Source organism: Ursus americanus, chromosome 34, assembly GCF_024610735.1.
Source record: "Ursus americanus isolate L20-20 chromosome 34, mUrsAme1.1.p, whole genome shotgun sequence".
NCBI classification, from domain to species: domain Eukaryota; kingdom Metazoa; phylum Chordata; class Mammalia; order Carnivora; family Ursidae; genus Ursus; species Ursus americanus.
The window spans coordinates 28,163,979-28,187,021 of record NC_142160.1 but is presented as its reverse complement, the minus strand read 5'-3'; the positions used below and the strand labels follow the sequence as shown (position 1 = coordinate 28,187,021).

The 23,043-nt window shown below is 41.7% G+C and overlaps 1 protein-coding gene across 1 annotated transcript in view; it reads left to right on the top strand.

The window, feature by feature from the left end:
• Positions 1 to 9,138: 9,138 nt before the first annotated feature.
• HSD17B3 (hydroxysteroid 17-beta dehydrogenase 3) overlaps positions 9,139 to 23,043 on the top strand; it is a 37,130-nt gene continuing 23,225 nt past the window's right edge. Inside the window, exons 1-2 of the mRNA XM_045780842.2 lie at positions 9,139 to 9,292; positions 12,686 to 12,732. Coding sequence (XP_045636798.2) covers positions 9,139 to 9,292; positions 12,686 to 12,732 — 201 coding nt within the window. The remainder of the gene's footprint in view (positions 9,293 to 12,685; positions 12,733 to 23,043) is intronic.

The window sequence follows — 23,043 nt, the reverse complement described above, 5'->3', positions numbered from 1 at the left end:
ACCAGTGTCTCAGGTAAAAACTGAAAATGGGGTGGGCACAGGTGGAACATAATTCAGTATTTAAACTAAGTCAAGTTTGTTGGTTTAATTAAGATAGACCCGTCTTTAAAGTTATCAGCACTAAATGTAAAACTTTTATTCTATCAAGGTTTACTGAAGGTCAAACAAACTTGTGTTACCTCCGTTGTGAGTTGTTAGTAAAAATATGACTAAAATGATGGTTAATTGCCTGTCTCATCAAAGTTTTCATGAGTAATTGTTAAAATAGCTTTCAAAGTCTTTGGTAACCTGAATCTTTATTGCTTGGGTGGTAAATGGGATTGAATTCATTGGACATCTAGGTCCTTTTAAAATAAGATACAGTGCTGAAGCATTGAGTGCTGGATGTAGGTTTGTGCTTTTGACTACTTATTGCAAAAAACTAAGGATATTTAAATCTGGTGGTTAACATGTTTTGTGCTTAACTGATTTATAAATTTGCCATCTAAGGAATTCTGGCGTAACAGTTCACAGTTGGTTACTACTTAGTTTTCACTGGAGACTAAGATTTCTAAAAAAAAAAAAAAAAAAGCAAAACTACTAAATGTAATGAAGGCTGATGGAAATAAGGGAAGCAACTCTGTATGTAGAAAAGTAAGAGATACTTAAGAAGTGTAAGGAATGGGAATGCATTTTTGCTGAAGGTAAAAGAAGGTAATTTTGTCCTAAATAAGATGGTTTTATGGAAAAACGGCATGGGATAAAATCTGAATGCAAAAGAAAGTTGTAGAAGGAATTTTAGGTGTGGTCAGAACTGACTAAGTGTGAAATGAATGGATTTTTAAGATACAGTGGTATAAAATCTATGTCTGTTTTCTCTGTTTAGAAAGACAAAGGTTTCTTGAATTGTTCATCTGCTCTGGATAAGAAAATGGAAACAGTTTTCTCTTTGCCCAGAAAACAAAGTTTCTATGTTTTGTCATTAACAGGTCTTCAATTACTTAGTTAAAACTTCTCCGTATTAAGCTAAGTTTTGCTGACAACTATAGAACCCTACATATTTGCCTTCAAATCTCATATTGTCACCTTGGTTAAATAAAAATAGAGTTTAGTAGTGATCTGTAATCCGATTCAGGCTTGTGCTATAATTTTAAGGTTTTAACAAATTTTACCAAGATTTAAATTGTAAATGAAGTCTCTTTAACTCAATAGACCTTTTTCTTTGGTGTGCTGAGTTACTCTGGAAGCACTGTTAAACAAGTGATAAGCCTTAGGTTACATTTGGGTAAATGCGGTAACTATTCTAGAGATAATATGCAATTCCTAAAGTTTTAATGTTTTAATATAAGGTCGTCATCACTCTTTTCTGGCTATCGAAGTGTTGTGTGTTACGGAAGTAACCTGACTTCCTTGCCAGCTATTCTGTAAACTCATCAGTTACTAACCATGTCCATTCTGTGTTTTTGTTATTTGTAATTGTTCTTATTCTCTTCCAAAATGAGTTTCATCTTCAAGGAAGTTCATATAAAGGACTTTAAGGACAGATACAGGTTTTTGATATCTTTATGGAATCCTAAAACTGAAATGGGTAAGAATTTCCAGAATTAACTAAAGCTGCGTTCAAACTAAACAAGAATTAGTAACATGGGACTAAATTAACTAAAAGATTATAGTGTGGTGACTCTTGCTTAAAACATTACTGGTTCTCTAATGTTTGCTCTTCCAGATTGAGGAAACTTTCTCTTAAGACATCAGTGATATACAGAAATAAGAATAAAGCAAATTAAAGCATTTAACTTTTCTCTCTACCTGAACCCTTTGAAATTAAAAAGGTCTCAGCAAGTATTCTTTCTACCATGGCAATCATAATCATTTGCATAAGTTCAATAAGTATTGTTCTCCTTGTAACAGGACACCATTAGAAACATTGGTTATTTTACCATAAGGCTCTGACTGGAATGTCATGTTTGAGAGACATGCATAGACTCAGATATGACCAAACAGCTTTCAGGAACTAAGATTGACTTTACGAAACCTGGAGCCATAAAGCCCCCTGGAAATGGCCTGATACCTTGCTTACAGAGTTCCCAGCAGCCTCACCAGGTGAGTAAAGAATGTCACTTCCTGGCAGGTGCAGGAACCTCAGGATACTTTGGGGACCTCGTGGAGAGGAATCCGCCCAAATCTACAGGTATTACAGGCATATCTGATGGCAAGTACTTGTCTTGGCTTCTGGCCTGGAGAGGCTACTAAAAGTTCAACCTAGAGATTCCTTATAAAAGTTCCAGCAAAGCAGATTCTAAGAGATCTATACGATCAGTCACTATTCTTGCTGAATTTATGTAAATAATTAGGCCAAGTTTGTTAAAACTGGCTTGTTTTGCAAACAAATTAGTCCTGATTTGGCTATCTCTGGAAATGAGGGTTATTTTAGAGAGAAAAATTATGTTTAAATAACCCATCTTTGTGGATGTTAAATTCTAGATCTGATTGTCCCTAAATGTTTGCTTAAGCTAGACAACTTAAGGGAAACTTAAGAGAAATAGCTTTTTCTATTCCTATACAATAGCTCATGTATAGATAATCTTCATGCTTTTTATTCTATGGGACTAATAACAGGACCCATGGGCATATAATTAATTATTTGAACAACTGGGAAATGGGATTAATTCCCCAATGATCGTATAACTTGGCTATCACCTTGACCAATTCTATGTGGCTGGGATGATGAAATCATTCCCTAAAAGCCAGAGCATACCCCACTCCATAGGGTTAACTATGGGCTTGTGGAGATAATGGATGACCCCACTTTCCTTGTGACTGGACTGGATGATGACTTGGGGACGCCTTTATCTCTTGACAAGTCTTCCCCCCACGCGCCAGTGATTCCTTGTTAAGATATTAAGGCTAGACCTCAAACAAAGAAGGCTTCTTAATGCTTTCATCTGGCATAGTTAATTTATCCTAGAAGCCACCTCTCTGAATGTACAATCATAAGGAGAGGGTTTAGCCGAGCAGATAATAGCTCTCCTGGTAAAAGGGAGCCTCAAAGCTCACTGTGGGGCAGTCCCTTACTGTAATGACTTCACATCAGTTCCAAGAACAAAAGCCACCAATGGGTGATGGGAAGCCGACATATTAAATACCAGGCTATGCTTATAGGTGCACCTGAAATAATACTTAAAACCTGTAAAACTTTAAACCCAGCTACCCTTAAGCCTGGACCTGACCATTGTACTTCTATAGAGCATAACCCTAGAGGTTATTGATCTTGTTTATTCTAGTCAACCAGATTTAAGATGTCTCTGTTGAAAATACAGAGGAAATTGGTTCACCAATGGTAATAGTTTCATGGAAAAAAGGGGTAAGAAAAACTGGATATGCTATAGTCAGGTCTGACTCGGGACCGTTGAGGGCAAAGCCCTGTTAACAACATGTCTGCCCCCAAAACAGAATTAATAGCGCCCACCTGTGCTTTGCAATTGGCAAAAGCCTTAAAAATGTTTATACTGACTTCATATATATTTCCCTGGTCTTCCATGCTCATGGTGCAATTTGAAAAAAAAAAAAGGGATTATTATCAAGCCATAACTTCCCAATCAAATATGGGTCTGATCATTGCATGTATGGCCCTCCAAAACCAAGTAGCCCTTGAAATCCTGACTGCAGTTCAAGGAGGCCCAGTATTAGATGACTGGCTCCTGGCTGGGACCCCCAATGGCTCTGCAACTTAACCTGTGTCTATAGCTTCCTCCTTGCTGGATAAGCCACTGTACTCTGGGTTTTGCCTGGATGCATGGATGCATTATTAAAACCATTACCAACTCAGCCAACTTTCCAAATTTAAAACCATCGTGGACATGTTCTGTGTCTCACTGGTATGACCACCTAGCATCTATCTTTGTTACCTCTTTGAGACTGGAGAATGTTGTTTGGCATCTCTACGCCCCTATTCAGCAGGAAGAAGTTACAGAAGATGAGACCTTCCACCTTCAACAACCTTAAAGATTTAAGGGTCATAATTGTTCAGAGGGGAAATGATGAGGGAACGGAAGGCAAGCTGAGGACAAAGCAGAAGTGACACCCTGCAAACACCGCCCCCTCATGGGATGTATGTGACATTCCTCAGGCACTCTTGGCTGCCCTAAAGGACAAAGAAACAGTCCTTACTACCTACAGCCCATTGACAAGTCCTTGAAACAGGCATGGTGACATTCCTTTAGGAATTCAGCTGCCTCAATGTTAATACTTTGCTAAGGGCAAAAGGCAGTCCTAGCCTGACCCCCTCCCCTCCACCAAGATCCTGTAAGTCTACTTTTTTTTTTTTAAAGATTTTATTTATTTATTTGACAGAGATAGAGACAGCCAGCGAGAGAGGGAACACAAGCAGGGGGAGTGGGAGAGGGAGAAGCAGGCTCATAGCGGAGGAGCCTGATGTGGGGCTCAATCCCGTAACACCGGGATCACGCCCTGAGCCGAAGGCAGACGCTTGACCGCTGTGCCACCCAGGCGCCCCTGTAAGTCTACTTTAATGTATAAAAATTCCTTTGGAAACTTCCTTTATCTCTAATCCCCCCCCAAGATACGTATTGGCAATCATCCCCCAAGCATATGGCCCACCGATATACATCTGAAGGGTCTCATGACTCAGGTTTTATTAGACAGTAATAAATGACCCTTTCCCAACAACAGCTAGCCCCCTCAAGGTCCTTGCTTCCAAAATTCATTAGAGATTATGCTATCCCTAACCCCCTCCCAACTTGAGGGTATATAATGGGCCATTCCTCACAACCCCGGGGCAGCAGCTCTTTCTGCCCGTGGGTCCTGTCCCCGTGCTTTAATAAACCACCATTTTGCACCAAAGACGCCTCAAGAATTCTTTCTTGGTCATCGGCTCTGGACTCAACCCCACTGAACCTCACCTGTATTCCACAACCTCGTCACCTGTCTAAATTGCTGTGTGGTATGTTATCTTCTGAGTGGACCTGACTAAAACACTAGTAGAACTGAAGTTGTATAACATGTAGGACCCAACAATTGTGTGTGTGTGTGTGTGTGTGTGTGTGTGTGACAGACAGACAGAGGCAGAGAGAGAGAGAGACAGAGAGAGAGAAAGAGAGGAACTTGCACATCTGTGACACAGTAGAAATACAAGAATATCCACAGCAGTATTGTTCAGCATAATCTAAAACTGAATATAAATCCAATCATCTGTCAGTAGGAGACAGGCTGGCTGCAGTATGTGAAAGAAAGAGAGAAGCCACGGATAGCTCCAAGATTTCTAACCTGAACAACTGGAAGATTAGATTTGCCATTACCTGAGATAGGAAGTCTGCAAGAGGAGCAGGTTTTGACATTTGGAGATAATATCAGAAGTATAGAGCTTTTACCTCTTTGGTTAGGTTTATTACAAGATATCTTATGGTTTTTGGTGCTATTGTAAATGGAATCAATTCCCTAATTTCTCTTTCTATAGTTACATTGTCAGTGTATAGGAAAGCAACTGATTTCTGTGCATTGATTTTGTATCTTGCCACATTCCTGAGTTGCTGTATGAGTTCTAGTAATTTAGGGGTGGAGTCTTTTGGGTTTTCCACATAAAGTACCTTGTCATCTGCAAAGAGAGAAAGTTTGACTTCTTCTTTTCCAATTTGAATACATTTTATTTCTTTTGGTTGTCTGATTGCTGATGCTAGGACTTCTAGTACTATGTTGAACCAGTGGCAAGAGTGGGCATCCTTGTCATGTTCCTGATATTAAGGAAAAGGCTCACAGCTTTTCCCCATTGAGAATGATATTCACTGTGGGTTTTTCATTGATGGTTTTTATGAAATTGAGGAATGTACCCCCTGTCCCTACACTCTGAAGAGTTTTAATCAGGAAAGGAGGCTGTGCTTTCATTCTTATTGGTTTCCATAAATTGCTTAAGTTCTTCTTTAATTTCCCGGTTGACCCAAACATTCTTAAGCAGGATGGTCCTTAGCTTCCAAGTGTTGAGTTTTTTTCAAATTTTTTTCTTGTGATTGAGTCCCAGTTTCAAAGCACTGTGGTCTGAGAATATGCAGGAAATAATCTCAGTCTTTTGGTATCAGTTGAGACCAGTTTTGTGACCCACGGTATGGTCTATTCTGGAGAAAGTTCCATGTGTGTTAGAAAAGATTGGCTATTCTGTTGTTTTAGGGTGGAATGTTCTGTGTATATCTATGAGGTCCATCTGGTCCAGTGTGTCATTCAAAGTTCTTGTTTCTTTGCTGATTTTCTGCTTAGATGATCTGTCTATTGCTGAGAGTGGAGTGTTGAAGTCCCCTACTATTAACATATTATTATCAATATGTCTCTTTATTTTGGTTAACAGTTGGCTTATGTGGTTGGCTGCTCCTATGTTGGGGGCATAGATATTTATAATTGTTAGATCCTTTTGTTGGATAGACCCTTTAAGAATGATATAGTGTCTTTCTGTATCTCTAACTACAGTCTTTAGCTTAAAATCTAATCTCTCTGATATAAGAATGGCTACCCCAGCTTTCTTTTGAGATCCGTTGGCATGAAAAATGGTTCTCCATCCCTTCACTTTCAGTCTGGATGTATCTTTAGGTTCAAAATGTGTCTCTTGTAGACAGAATATGGTTGGGTCATGTCTTTTTATCCAATCTGCAACCCTGTGGCATTTATGGGAGCCTTTAGGCCATTCATGTTGAGAGTGATTATTGAAAGATATTATTTTAATGTCATCATGTTGCCTGTGAAGTCCTTGTTTCTATAGATTGTCTTTGTAAATTTCTGTTCTGTATCACTCCTGGGGTCTTTCTCCTTTTATAGAACCCCCCTTAATATTTCTTGAAGGGCTGACTTGGTCATCACATATTTTTTCCGTTTCTGCTGGTCTTGGAAGCTCCTTATCTCTCCATCCATTCTGAATGACAGCCTTGCTGGATAAAATATCCTTGGCTGCATGTTCTTCTCATTTAGTACCCTGAATATGTCTTGCCAGCCCTTTCTGGCTTGCCAGGTCTCTGTGGACAGGTCTGATGCTATTCTGATGGTCCTCCCTCTGTACCTAAGAAATCTCTTCCCCCTTGCTGCTTTCAGGATTGTTTCCTTGGATTTAAGATTTGCAAATTGTACTATTATATATCGTGGCATTGTTCTCTTCTCATTGATCTTGGGAGGGGTCCTCTCTGTCTCTTGGACACAAATGCTTGTTTCCTTCCCCAGATTAGGGAAGTTCTCAGCTATGATTTGCTCAAATATATCTTCTAGACTTCTCTCTTTCTCTACCCCCTCAGGCATTCCAATAATTCTGATACTGGAATGTTTCATTGAGTCACTAATTTCTCTCAGTTTGATTCCTTGGCTTTTACTTTGTTTTTCCCGTGCTGCCTTGGTTTCCTTCTTTTCTATCATCTTATCCTCTAACTCACTAATTCGTTCTTCTGCCTTATTTACTCCAGCAGTCAGAATATCCAGTTTAGACTGCATTTCATTCATAGCATTTTTAAGTTTGACCTGATTAGATCTCAGTTCTGCTCTTAGAGATTCTATATTGTTGTTAATATTTTTCTCAAGCCTAGATATCACCTTGATAATTGTTACTCTGAAGTCTATTTCTAACATCTTGGTTATATCCATATCCATTAGGTCTGCGGCAGAGGCCACAGTCTCTGCTTCTTTCCTTTGTGGGGGGATTCTGTTGAGGGGTGGTTGAAGGAATGTACAGAGTCCAAATTATTGATCACAACCCAAGCAAGATGCACCTGTTTTATGGGGACCTTAGGGTTGTGGGCCTCTTGTTCTTCCAGCCTGTCTTCTGGGGGAGGGGCCTGCTGCCCTATTTCTCAGGCAACCCTGCTGGGGCAGAATTGCCCTACTTCTTGTTTGGGGGGGGGGCGGAATGGGCTCAGTGAAAACCGGTTTTGGGGGCTTTTGTTCTCTGGCGGCTTTCCATGTCTCTTCTGAGAGTCAGAGCAGAAGTGACCATATCCAAACCTCTGTCTCAGAACAGAGAGATCGCAGTCTGCTCTTCACTGATCTCTCCAGGCTACACTGTCTCCCTTTCTGTCTGTGCTGCTAAAACCCTCAATCTCCTGGGCTGTGTGCCCCACAGCAGCTCTCCCAGCCTTTGCTCCCAGGGCCGGGCATGTCTCTGCCCTTTGTGCTTCTAAAACCACCAGCTGTCCCCCTGTTTGTGCGTGCCCCATAGCTCCAGATTTCAGCCTGGGGGGCTTCCCTAAAGTTCTTTCCCTCCCACTACAGGTCTCTGAGTCTGTGCCCTGTCCTTAGCACAGGAGGTTTTTGCCTTCCCGGCGCAAGAGCACAGAGGCTCCCTCCCCCTTCTGTTTATCTTCCACTATCTGCCTACAGAATCTCAGCTCCCCACTTCATACCTCGAGACCAACTGCCGGAGATGTTCTGTTTGTAGAGATCCGAATATATCTTCTTACACCTCAGGATGATTTTGTGGGTGTTCAGAATGGTCTGGTAAATTTTCAGCTCAATTCAGGGGACTGGTTGAAATAGGGTTCCCCTACTCCTCCAGCATTTTTCCCCCTCCTGAACACACTCTTTAAAGTAATTGACCATGAGCCACTTGAACAGATTACTCAATAACACTTTTTCAGGGGACTGATATATGACATTATCTTATTTATTGGCATATTGTCTGTCTCCCCTACTAGAAACTCATCTTCACCAAGGCAGTGACATGGTCTTGTTTACTATTAAGTATTCCCAAACCCTTGAACAGCAATGCTACCTGGTAGACAGTCAATAAGTATTTGTTTAGTAAATAAATGCATGACTTACAGGATTTTGCATCCTTCTTAGCATCCTTTATAGCTTCCAAATTTAGGGAAAGAACCCTGCACAGCCATTTTTTCTTTGTCCAGGCTTTATCTTTCTTCATGTCTTCCTTTTTCTTCTTTACCAGCTCCCCCATGGTCACAAAAGCCTGAAGGCACTGTAAGAATATTAGAAAGAATACTTTATTCCAAAGCCTGTGAATCAGAGGATTGTGTAAAGAAGTTACTCTAATCTAAATGTCTCTACACGGTGGAATGCAGTTGGTGACTCCAAAGGGTGACTGACCCGCCTCCAGAGCAGCCACGCCCCCGGAGGTCTGTGGAGGGGCCAGGCCATGTCTGAAACTGGTCCAGTGCAGTCATGGGGGTGGCTCTGGAACAGTTCTTCATTTTTGTAGGGCTGCTGGTGTGCCTGGTGTACCTGGTGAAGTGTGTGAGATTCTCCAGATGTATTTTCCGGCACTTCTGGAAAGTTTTGCCAAAGTCTTTCTTGAAGTCAATGGGACAATGGGCAGGTAAAGACAGCTTTCCATCTCTTGTTTCTCGTTATGTCTTATTATTATGTATATCTTGAAAGATAAATTGCATCTTTTCCTTTTGAGAGCAAAGGTGTAATTCCTTTGGGTGACTTTTATTTAGCTGCCTGGAAAGCATGAGTGAAACTGGAATTGTCTAAAAGACAAGCTACGGGGCATGAGAAGAATTAACTGGAAGAATGCCACCCAATTCTTGCCTCTGTGCTTGTCCTCTCATCCTTATTACTTGGGTTTTCTCCTTTTTGGAGTTTCTTGTGACACAAATAATAAGTACTGCAGAAATTTCTGCATCCTTTTCTCCAGATTTTTGAAGGCTCAGGGTACTGCCATTTTGTGGAAGGGTATTTCAAAATTCCGAAGTACAAATAATTTTACTTCACTTTATTTAAAAGAATTTCTCTGAACCCTTTCATGAAATGAGGGTATTACAAAATCAAGGTAACAAAGTCCTTATAGGAACACATGTTCAAGATGGTTAGATGGAATCCGGGTCTGGTTTGTGTCCCAAGTAGATTAATCACTGCCTACCAATGGTTCTATCTTCTGGAACTACCACACAGAGTTTCAGCCTGATGACTAGATTTAAGGTGAAAAACATGAGACTATGGTGTCGGCATCTCTTTGAATGAAGTGCTGAGGTTACGTGAAGAAATCCAAGAAATCCAGTGACTTGAAAAAAAAAACCAGAGAATTTAAACAGCTTTAAAAGTACCATGGCAGGCTAACTAGGAGAGATTATAAACAACCTTATAGGGCTTCCAGATAAAATACAGGATACTGAGTTAAATTTGAAATTTTGGATAAATAAGGAATAATTTTTTAGTCTATGACATCCCAAATATTATGTGGGACATACTTATACGAAAAAATTATTTGTTGTTTACTTGAAATTCAAATTTAGCTGGGCATGCTGTATCTTTACTTGCTAAAGCTGGCAACTATAGCAGATATTTAAAAAATTGCCATCTGAAAATTGTTTGGAATGAAAAATGGGTTTTTAACTGTTGCATGTTACATTTGAAGTGTGTGTGTGTGTGTGTGTGTGTGTGTGTGTGTGTGTGAACACTCCTTCAATCTTGGGGCAGTATCTCCAGAAAACTTGGTAAATAGCTTGCACTTGAGTGTTCTGGATCCAAATATCCTGCCCCACGCAGACCCAAATGTCCACACACTTGGAGGGGGTGGGGTGGTTCTTAGAACTCCGTACAATGGCTGCTCATCAGTGTAAGGCAAAACCCTTCCGAAAACACACACTCCAAAGAAGTTCACATGGGGCCAGAGACAAGAGTATTTGTTAACTCACATTAAATACACATAATCTTAACCTCTTCTTTGAGTCAATATTGAATAGAGTTATCACTAGCAAGATTACAATGTCTCTGAGCATAGGTTGATCTCTGGAGGAGCATATATTTCTGGTGGGGAGCCAGAAGAAAATCCAATTATTAAAGACAAAAACATTCAACTTCTCAGAACTCTGTCGTTGATTAGGAAATTATGTCACTGGCGTATCTTTATAGAATTGTGGTCCCAAAGTCAGATAGCCAGGTTTCAAACCCTGTTGTCATTATTTTTAGCAATGTGACCTTGATTGAGTTACTTTCTCTCTGTCAGCTTCCTCTTATATAAACTAAGGAAAGCAATGGTCCCTGCATTATGAGCTTGTTTTGAATATTGAATGAGAAGATGCATCTAAAACACTTCAAACCGTACATGGCAGAAAGTAAGCACTCAGGGGCACCTGGGTGGCACAGCGGTTAAGCGTCTGCCTTCAGCTCAGGGTGTGATCCCAGCGTTCTGGGATCGAGCCCCACATCAGGCTCCTCTGCTATGAGCCTGCTTCTTCCTCTCCCACTCCCCTGCTTGTGTTCCCTCTCTCGCTGGCTGTTTCTCTCTCTGTCAAATGAATAAATAAAATCTTAAAAAAAAAAAAAAGTAAGCACTCAATAAAAACCAGCCATTTATGATGTTATTATCTTTTTTTTTTAAAAGATTTTATTTATTTATTTGACAGAGAGAGAAACAGCCAGCGAGAAAGGGAACACAAGCAGGGAATGTGGGAGAGGAAGAAGCAGGCTCCCAGCGGAGGAGCCTGATGTGGGGCTCGATCCCAGAACTCCAAGGATCACGTCCTGAGCCGAAGGCAGACACTTAACGACTGAGCCATCCAGGCGCCCCTGATGTTATTATCTTAACTATAGTATGGACCCTATATTGGGTGATTTTGAAGATTCCCATAAGGGAGGGGAAAGTGAGACAGAAGATAACCCTGAGCATAGCACCTGTACCAAGAGGAACAGGTAATATGCATGGATTTACCTGAAAGGACCCAAGTGAACAAGTAAAACTATTAGCAGTTATGAAAATGAGAGTACTCTGGGGCACTTGGGTGGTTCAGTAGGTTAAGCGTCTGACTCTTGATTTCAGCTCAGGCCAGGATCTCAGGATCATGAGATCGAGCAGTGAGTCGGGCTCCACACTCAGCGAGGAGGCTGCTTATCCCTCTCCTTCTGCTCCTCCCCCTGCTCACACTCTCTCTCTCTCTCTCAAACAACTAATAAATAAAATCTTAAAAAAAAAAAAAAGAAAATGAGAGCACTCTGCCAGTGTGTTTCTGGAAGCTTGTACAGCTTGGCTCTTACTCTCCAATAAGCTAAATGTATGTTTTAGTCACACTTTGGGAAAGTGTACCCTCTGATTGCTATGCAAAGGTAAATTGCAGATACATAAATACTGAATTGCAGTCCAATTTCCAATTGTGACAGTCGCTTGAATGGGGTTTATCCTAGAGCTCAGTCGTAAAATAGGTGTTAGTGTTGGATATAAAAGGACTAGGTCAATCTGACTGATACACTGACTGCAGATTCTTCAGGTCCCTTTACGTCACTGTATCCCCTTTTGGCATTTCTGTGTTTTTCTCTTTGTTAAGCTCCTTATCTCCCGTGGACTTGGAGTGCTACTGTCCTGTGAGGGTGGCATGGGAAGAGGGAAACACTCGACTTTTAGGAGGAAACTTGAAATGTCCTTACGTGATAGTTGGGTGTGTGGGTAGAGAGATAATAGGGTACATTGTTTGGGGTCCTAATGAAATGTTACCTGGCTGAGGTTCTTTGTTTCATTTTGGAGGCTATCTTCCACAGCCTTACCAACCCCTCCAAAAAAAAAAAAAAAAAAGGCAGCTTCATTTGGAACATTTGATGAGGGGAGTCAGGGCTGGGAGCTCCAGAGCTGAGTGGAGTAGGGCTGTATAGCAGAAGGGTGCTGCTTTGAAATTCTGTGTCCTAGGCAGTAAGCCTGCAAACACCGTAGCTGGTGAGAAAGAGCATTTTAAAGATGAATTCTGTTCTTTAAAGTCATTTCTGCTTTTTGCAGTGATCACTGGAGCAGGAGATGGGATTGGGAAAGCTTATTCATTTGAGGTAAGTTGCGTTCTTGAGAATTTCCCTTCCCCTTGTATTGAACACACCATGATCACATGACAGGCACCCCCAACACCTTCTGATTATAAAAGCCATAGACATGAATTTATGAAGGCAAATATTTTCTACAAAAAGAAAATTTAGAAATCATAATCTCAGTCTCTGGAAATCTTTTAAAAAAACACAATGATATTAGAGGTGCCAGTATCATTCCTTAGGAGTCGTTTTAGAAATTTATGGGGACGATGTTATTTTCTAATGTAAGTATACCATAAAAGTTTATATGTTTAAATACAATTAAAACTATAAACTATTTTCCTTTTATTTATCCTTACATTGTAGGTAAGTTATATATTGATTTTTAAAAAATTATTTGTATAAGCAGGACATACTACCTACAACTGTCATTTCAAGAAGATTAATGGGCATTATAAAATATTATGTAAAGAGAGGATATGATAGGGCTGAGAGTCCCTGGAATCCAATTAGTGTCTCTGGGTATTGACTTCCAGGCTTCGTGTTTACCTGAAGATAGATAGATATATGGGTAGTTATAGTTTTTAAGAAGGCACTTAGAGTATATGTAGTTTTGTATGTTGCCATTGTTGTTATGATTATTATTCTTAGAAATTCCACATTTTCATTCATGAAATATTGCTTCCTGGAATTCTTATTATTTTATTTCTTCATCATGCCTATTACATTGACCTCTAGAATCATGTAAAACACAACAGAAAAAATAGAACCCTCAAAATTAAAAAAGGATGAAAAAATCAATAATGTTTAAAAATATAATGAAAAGGACTTCAATTACAAAAACTATATTCAATGACAGTGCAGTACCCATGTATTCTCTTCTCCCCAAAGGCCGGCGTCATGATAGATGCCAAACCATCTTGTGTGAAATGGACAGTGAAATGGATGGGGCAAGACTGCAGAGGCAGTCTTTCAGGTCTGTCCCCTAACCTCCAACGATCATTTCTTTGGTATGGACATTCTGCTTCCACTCTGTTTTTCTGAGCTAAAGAGTTCTCCGCTCTTATCCTGATTTGTATATAGCAACTTTCTGATGACGGTACTGCCCCACACTCAGGAGACAGGTGGTCATATTTGAGTGTGGAGGTGGGGGAGACCTCAGCAACCACTTTCCAAAGCTTTGTGTCTGCCTCACCCAAAAATCAGAAGGAAAGCTTTTCTAGCTATTTGCATTAGAACTGTATCACCTTTTATATAACTATTTTCCACTTTAGACCAGGTTTCTGGAGAGGGCCTAATCCCTCATCCAAAAGTTCCACGGCCTTACCTCTTAGTTCTCGAAATCCAGGTTCCTTCTTCATGATTTTGCAGATTCTTTCCTCAAATTCATGCTGACCTGACCTACTAATGGTCCACTTGATGTCTTAAGACTCGGACACTTTTCTTTCTACTTAAAGGAGACCATGTGAAAACTTAGCCATTAATTTCTTTACTGTTTTCCAAAAGCAATGGCCTGGGGGTCAGGAGCTGTGGGTTCCGGTCCTCGCTCTGGCAATAACTCTCTGGAGATTTTGGACAAGTCGCCCATCCTTTTATCTCACCCAGATTGAAATCTTCCTGGTTCTTGGTATGTTGAGTGACTTTTGATTTGTGATCATTTTTAGTTTTCTGTTATGAGACTCTGGATCTTATTTAAATCTGTTTTGGGTCTGTACCAACACTGCTTCAGCAGAGGGAGGAGGGGGTTGCAGCTTCCTCCTACCAGGTAAGTTAGAAGCGCAGGCTTTCTGCTTGGCCTCCATTAGGTGGGTGCTGCCTCCTTGTTACTGTTGGGTGGGGGTGAGAGTGCTGGCTCCCTACTGGACCACTCAGGGTGGGAGAGGCAGGAGTGCCTCCTTAATTGCTCCCCATGAGGCTGCCAGTGGTACTTGGGGGAGGTGGCCTCACCACCACTGGGGTGGTAGTGAAAGTCCTAACTCTCCACTAGTCTTCCTCTTTTACCATCCCAGGTGATGGGTGAGGGGAGGGAAGGAAAATGTTGCCTTGGCACTTCTAGGTGGAAGTAGAAGTTCAGATCCGCTGACATGGGAGGGGGTGGCTGGGATGAATGTCCTTCCTCCCCACTCAGCCTTCCTTGATGCCACCCTGGCCAGGGGTCTCACCAGGGTGGAAGTCTCACCTCCTGACTCAGCCTTTGTGGGTGGGGGTGGGGTGGGACCATAGACTGTTTGTTTGTTTGTTTGAGCTGTTTACCTGGAGTAAAGCAGTTCTTTTCTAAAGTTTTCTGCCTTGCTAGGCTGCCTCTTTTCTGGTGCTTTGGTTAGAGAGAGCAGGCTTTTGTTGGGACTTTTTATGTCTGTGTTTCTGAATTGCCAGCTTTTCCACCAATAAGTCTGGGATATATGAGGCAAAAAGAAAACCCAGGAACTCCCTACTGTGCTGTTTCTTGGGTCTTGAGGCCCCTAGCTCATCTTCTCCCTATCTTTTAGAGTCATTTCTATCTTTATGTATTATGTCCAGATTGCACAATTTAGTTGCATATCATGGTAGGAATGGGGAAAAGTACTTCTCCATCTTTCTGGATGCCTATTCTATATTGCATTTTAGCATTGCATTTGCATTTAGTATTTATATTTAGTGTGGCAAGAGAGGCTCTGCCTCCTGCTAAGGGAATTTCAAGTAGTCCTAGAAGAAGGTGGAAAACAATTGTGGTGAGGGATGGGCTGGGGGAGGAAGCGGGAGAGGGGTCCACTCTTCCCTCCCTCTGAGGCCACTGCTTCACCCTGTTTTGCTCCTTTAGCCCCTGAATTTCTTTTACTCACTGCCATACAGAGGAGGCCTTGTTTTCCCTGGCATTCCCGCCACCTGTTACAGATTATCGGCAACAAGCACCTTCCCCCAGGCAGGCCCTAACGTAAAGAAGGAAACAGGGCGCATTCATCTCTGCAGCAGTCCTTCTGTAGGGTGGTGCCACAGTGGGTTCTGGGAAAGGGAGGGCTTCCGTAGCTTAACTCCCTGAAGAAAAAGAGGCAAAACCCGTGTATGGAGCCTGTCAGCCCGGACATTCTAGAAATAAATTTGAGCCCTGCTCAAATGGACAAAGGGAACAATGCTAGCCCGATTAGTGTTTTCCACGCCCGCCTTCTGGCCCAGACCACTTCACACAGAACCTTTAAAATGTCTGTGGCTCTTGAGAGGAATGGCACAACTCAGGAGAGGCTGGAAGCCCACCAGGAAGTAAGCAGCCTTTGTGCTGAAAATGCAAATTATTTTCCATTTAATGGACAATCTTCTCTTTAGGGGGCTGATGAAGTGAATTGTGAGACAAAGGTGCTTAATTCTTTGACCACCATTTTGATAGATTCCAAGGGTCAAAATGAGGGTTTGGAGGTGGGTGTGGGGGAGAGTTTTCCATAGGGAAAGAGAGAGAGAAAACTCTGGGATATCACTGGCAGGGTCAGTCTTGAAAAGGGACAGTCCTGGTTTTTTATGTTTTAATCTTTTTATTTTTCATTAATTTTTAAAAATTTAAATAGACTTAATTTTTTGGAAACAGTTTAAGGTTGACCACAAAATTGAACGGAAGGGGCAGAGAGTTCCCATATCCCCTCTACCCCCAAACATGTAGAGCCGCACACTATTGACATCCCCACTAGAGTGACATTTGTTACGATGGAAGAACCTACACTCACACTTCATTACCATCCAGAGCCCATAGTTTACCTCAGGGTTCACTCTTCTTGACTTGATTTTGCATGGTGGTTGTTTTTTTAGAGGAAAGCATGAGACATGCACAGCTGAAAATATTCTTGTTTTAGAAAAACTTCTTTCCCCTTTCCCCTTTGCTCAGTCTGGCCATAATGGAGCTTTATCTAGAGTCACTCAAAATCGACATCATAGTCTTTGAGAAATTTTCTGTGGTTTTTAGAACCTTTTAAATAATAGCTGTGTTCCAGCCAAACCATCCCTATAAACCCCTTGTAAGTTGAAAATATCATAAGTAGTAAATGCATTTAACATCCTTAACCTACCCATCACCATAGCTTAGCCTAACCTACCGTAACATGCCCAGAACACTGACATTAGCCTGCAGTGGGGCAAAACCACCTAACTCAAAGCCTGTTTTATAACAAAGAATGGATGACCTCTTGTAATTTATGGAATGCTGCCCGGAAAGTGAGCAACGGAACGGCTGTGTGGGTCCAGAACGGTCGTCAGTGCTATGGGTCTTCCACCGTCCCGCCCGCTGGCTGACGGGAGCTGTGACTGCTCAGCATCGAGTCAGAGGGTCGTACCACATGTTGTTAGCCTGGGAAAAGATCAAAACGCAAAACTCAGAGTATGGTTTCTACTGAATGTGCATCACGTCTGTGCCATTGCGAAGTCGATAAATCCTAAGTCAAACCACCATAAGTCAGGGACCATCTGTATAATGCTGCTGTGAGCATTCATATGCAAGTTTTGGTGTGCATATACAATTCCCTTTTTCTTGGGTAAAACCTAGGAGTCTAATTGCTGGGTCGTAAGGTAAATTTATGTTTAAGTTAGGTGAGTCTTGGTCCCCATTTCTGCAGTGGTTGGTTATCAGTTAAAGCTAACACCCAGGGGTGGTGTGTGTTGGATTTCTTCTTGCCCCTCCAGACCTACTCTCTGCCTTTCCTCGCCCTGCTCTGTGCCCCAGGAGGCTGACTTGCCCCAATGGGCTCAGCTGGACTCTGGGTTCAGCTGGCTTTGACAAGTGGGAGACACTGGCAACAGATAAGAGGTGGGGAAGAGAGTGGGGTTTTTTTCCAACTGTCTCCCTGCAGGTCAAGGGGGCTGGCTGTGTCCCTTGGCTGCCGGCATAGCTCTGTCAGGTGGCCCTTTCCACACAGCTGCCTTCTCCAGTTCTGGCAACTGTTCATTCCCCAGTGCTTTGGGGCACACAGGTGACAGAGGCTCTGCTGTTATTAGCCCCAGAGTATTGTGGTTTCCTCACACTGTACCCATACATGGTTAAACATCCTTTCATTAAACTCTCCTCAAGTTACCCAATCTGGCTGTGCTGTTTCTAGCCAGGACCCTGGCTAAATCCAGTGTTCAGTTAACTTTTAAAGACGCTAAATCAGAGTCCATCACCATCTGTGCTTCAGTTAACTGGACTTTCATTAGGGTCTTCCCTTTGCCTAAGAGATGTTATAAATCATTTCCTGAAGAAATGCACTTCAAGATACGGGGATTGGCTAGAAATCGTGCACAGTCACTTCCACTCCCGTAGGAACAAAAGTGTCAGAGCTGTGAGGGCAGCAGAGTAGGCCCTTGGCCTTGAGTGGATTTAGTCCCTTGTCCCACTGCTTTGTGAGGTTTCCCGACCCCACTAGAGGGTTGACCACGCCCTGCCTCCAGCAGGGGGGCGTTACCGTGTCTACCTGGGCCGAGCTGCGCGAAAGACACTCACGGAGTGCCTAAGGGACAGGGAGCTGGGACTCCACTAACGTGTAAGAACAGGTTCACGACTGTTTTGATGCCGGCTTACTAATAAATGTTTCTGTGTGGCAGGGTTTGCTTGGAGCCTTGCTTGCATTTTGTAACACACCATCTGCTGGCTGGGTTGTGGGGGAGGAGAACTATAGCCTTGGTCTACCTCGAATTACTGGAGGCTACAAGAAAGTCCCAATAATTACAAACCACCATGTAGGCTTAAATTTACTGCGTCCCGGGGTTCCAGCCATTCAGGGTTCCCAGTGGGTGCTGCCCAGCCACAGACAGGGCTCCCCAAAGGACCAGGTGCAACTGCTCTGGCTGGTACAAAAAGCAGCCCAACTAACCCCAAAGAGGGCCAGCCCCTCTGGCTTCCCAGCTGGCTTCAGGCCCACCTGAGCTCCACAGTGCACCCACCCACTCCACACACATGTCCCTCTCCTTCCTCAACCCCAGGCAACCACTAATCTGGTCCCCATTCCTATAATTTTGTTATTTCAAGAATGTTATACAAATGGAATCATATGCTATGAAACCTTTTTGGATTGACTTTTTTTTCGACTCAACACAGTTCTCTAGAGATCTATCTTGGGTTCTTGTATCAATAGTTTGTTCCATTTTGTGGCTGAGTAGTATTCCATGGTGTGAACGTGCCAGTTTGCCTAACCAGTTACCCACTAAAGGGCATCTAGGTTAGGTTGTTTCCAGGTTTTGGCAATACAAATAAAGCTGCTATAAACATTTGTATGTAAGTTTTTGTGTGAAGAGAAGTTTCTATTTTTCTGGGATAAATGTTCAGGAGTACAACTGCTGGGTGGTGTGATAGTTGCGTGATTAGTTTGTTTGTTTGTTTGTTTATTTTTTTAAGAAACTTCCTATTTCCCAGAGCGACTCTACCTTTCCCACCAGCAAGGGAGGAGTAATCCATTTTCTTCATATGCTCTCCAGCATTTGATGTTGTCACTATTTTTTATTATCACCATTCTGATAGTTGGTAATGATGTCTCACTGTGGTTTTCATTTGCCTTTCTCTGATGGCTAATGGTGTTTATGTACATTTTTTTAGTTTAAAAGAGCTGTAAAGAAGAAAACAGCCAAAAAACCATCATCTACTTTTTGTTTCTCTGTGAATGCCCAGAGAATACTAGAAGCAAAATGCATGACTAATGATGGTGTGGCTTCGTTCCTCCCCTCCGGGCAGTTCGTGGCACTGCCCAGCATCTGCGATGGCCCTGCTGGGGGCGCTGCTCCCCGTGCCAGTGTGGCGGACCGGGGCAGAGGGCTTGTCCCGTCAGGGCTCCTGGCAGCTACAGGTAATGGCACAGAGTTGGCCCTCGGATTAAAATCACTTGGCCAGCTCTGCCTCAGACCAACTGAAGAAAAATAACTGCTTTGCCCTGTTTTTGAGTATCAGCACACACTTACTTGGCAACTTATGGCGGTGTTTTGTCTTTTCAGCGAGGAAATTCTTCTTCCTAATGTCTAACTTCCTCTCCTCTGTAAAGTACGCCTGTCGCCTCCCAGGTTATTCTCTCTCATCTTCGCCTTATGTGAAAATAGCAGCTTTTAGTTAGTTTTGTGTTCCCCTGGACTCATTGCCTTGTTACTGCGTGGCTTGACCTCAACCCTGTGATTTCGAATCCAGGCTTTGACTATCCCACCTTCCCCGTAGTGTATGTGTGTGCAAGACTGAGAGAGACAGAGGTTGTCAGACAGGAGTGTATATAATCCATTAGTGTGATTACAAAAAGTAATAAAATGAGTAATGTGTTCCTTACCACTCAGCTTAAGAAGGAGAACATCCCCAGTGTCCTTGCAGCCTGCCATCTGGTCGCACATGTCATGCCTTTCTGTTCCCCCTCTGTTACCCCACCGATGAAGAAGCATGGTCATGAACGTCGTGTTAACAATCTACTGACTTAAAAAAAAGTTATATTACACATGCATGTATCCCTAAACAACATATTGTTTGTTTTGAACCTAATGTAAATTGATTCGTTTGTCTTCTGTGATGTTTCTTATTGGTCAATATTATGCTTTTGAAATTCATCCATGCTGATGTGTATAGAACACAGTTCATTCATTTTCAGTATTGTAGAATATTCTGTGACATATGTGTATCCTTTGCTTTATTGACAGACATCCTGGTAGCTTCTATTTTTGCTAGTACAAACACTTTGTCCATGTCCTCCTGAAGGTCTTGTGCAAGAGTTGAGAACATGCCCCGGGGTAGAATTGCTGGCTTGTAGATTATATGTTGTCAGCATTACTGGATAATGCCAACTAGCTTCCAAAGTTTTGGTGTTAAAGTTATATTGACCTCATAAACTGGGGAAATTTTACCTTTTTCTAATATTTGAAAAAGATTGTGCAATTTAGGCATGATCCTTTTTTTAAAAAATATTTGATAGAACTTATTTGTAAAACCATCCGTCACTGGAGTTTTCTTTGTGGGACAATTTAAACTACTCATGTATACCATTATCAGCATCACCTTACTATTATTATTGTTATTATTTTTAGTGGTTATAGAACTATTTGAATTTTTAATTTTTTCTTGAATAAGTTTTGGAAATTTATATTTTTCTCGAAATATATTCATTTCACCTAAGTTAAAATTTATTGGTATAATTTTTTGTAGCATTCTCTTCCTATGTACAAAAAATGAAAGCAGGAAAGGAATTTAGTCCAAGGTTGTCATCTGGTTCACAAAATAACTGAGAACGTTCAGAAAGTGAGCAGAAGTATCGAGAGGTGAGGTGGTGGGGGACACAGCCAGGTCTCCCCGTAAAACAAGTTGCACCAGAGTGTTTACTCTCTCCCCACTTTCTCTCTACTTTCTGGAATTCCAATTACTCAGATGCCATTTGTGTTTTTTTCTGGAACTCCTATTATTCAGATCCTGGAATCATCCTCTATTTGTCTCTTTTTTTCTCATAATTTCCATTTTGTCTCTGCTTTCCTTTCTGCAAAAGGATTTCATTAATTTTATCCTCCATTTTATTGAACGTTTCACTTTTTGCTATCTGCTTTTGAGATTTGAAATTTCTAAAAACTTAAGAATGAAAATTTTTTTTTTAGAAATTGAAAATCGTTTCCATTTCTGAGAGCTCTTTTGTGTTCTGTTTACACCTTCGTAGAACAGCTGTTCTTTGTATAGAGTAACAGCTTCTCTTAAAAAACTCTCTTCTCCTTCCCAGTTGCTTTTTTTCCCGTTTGGCCCTCTGTCTTTCATGTTTGCAGCTTCCCACAGATAATCCTTGGTCTGTCTGGGTTTGAGAGCCAGATGAAGGGCCTGAGGACTCTGCCTGGACTGTCCGCGCGTGGGGTGGGTCCTAGAGTGGAGTGTGATTGGCTCGGGAGCCCCCAGGCCAGTGTCTTGATGTGGGTAAGATTCCCCAGAAAAGAGCTAACCTCCCGCCCACGTGGCTGAGGACTGGCTGCCATCTTTCTGGAGTCAGAACTGGCAGGGCCATAGTTTGTGCAACCCCTTGCTCTCAGAGAGGACCCCTGTCTTCGACGTGTGGAATGGAGCTGGGCATCTAGGGCTCTAATGGCTTCTCCAACAGCTCTTAAACCCCCCCCCCCCATTTAACTCCCCCTTCACCCCAGGTTTGGTGCTGATAGTGTCTGAGACTTTTGAGGATTTTAATAGTATACATTTTCTCAGTTCTCAGCCTACCCCATTGCTGGTGTAAGGCTTGGGGCGCCCATCTACTTCCTAGGAACCAAAAATTTGGGATTGCTCTTGTCTCTTATGTCCCTGTGGACTTATGTTTTTCTTGAAAAAAGTTGCTTCCCATAAAATGGGATTTCAGGAGGTAGCAAAATTAACTATTGTGTTGTTTCCTCTCGAAACCCCTTTTCTGTATTTTAAATCTCAGCTGAATCTCTAATTATTCCCGCCTTTTCATTCCTAATGTTGTTTATGGTTTATTTGTGCCTTCATTAAGAAAATAGAAATCTCCCAGTTTCATTAGTTTTTTTTTTAAAGACTCAAGTTTCAAAAGAATGTTACCTGCAATTGTTTAGTGCATATACATGCCCGTTAGATTTAGTGTATTATTTATGCGGATTCAGTAGCCTGTGTCCTTCCCAAATGTTCGTGTGTATCATCCAACAATTACCAAAAAGGGAAATGAAAATCCTCTATTCTGATGGTGTATTTTTCAGCTCTCCTTGCATCTCTCTGAAGGCTATTTCGTTAGGAGATCCAGGGTTAGAATTGCTGTACCTTTTTGATGACCTGAACTTTTTACTAGTCTTTATTTCTAGTAACACTTACATGCTTTGGTGGCCGTTTTGATTGGCATTAATAAAGCGATGCCTTTTTTCTGTTGGTTGGTATTCACCTTATGTATACAATCGTTTTCTCCTTTTAGTTTCAACCTTTCTGTGACCTTATGTTTTGGCTATATTTCTTGAAAATATCATAAAGTGAGATTTAAAAACTCTGCTCTGATATTCTTTGTCTTTACTAGAACATGGTAGTCCAGTCATTTCTGAAATCTTGTAGATATTAGGGTTATAGTCCAACTGTTGTGACCCTTTAACCAAATAACTCAAAGGATCGACCAATATTTTATCCTCAGTGTTGTGAGAGCACAAGTCTCAAAGATACATGATAGCACTTGTTAAAGTTTTATTCAACTTAGTAAGTAAGGATCCAGTAGGAACCCAAATTGCTGACTGCAGGGTGTTTGAGGAATAAGGATTTGAATAGTCAGTTGGAAGGGGATGGGGGATTATATTGCCAAGTTAGGTACCAGCTGGGCTAACTTTCTACAGGGTAATAACTGTGTCACCTCTGGGTTAGTTTCTCTGCCAGACTATTATTAAGTCCTGACACGTCCTCCATCCCTAACTTTGCTGGCT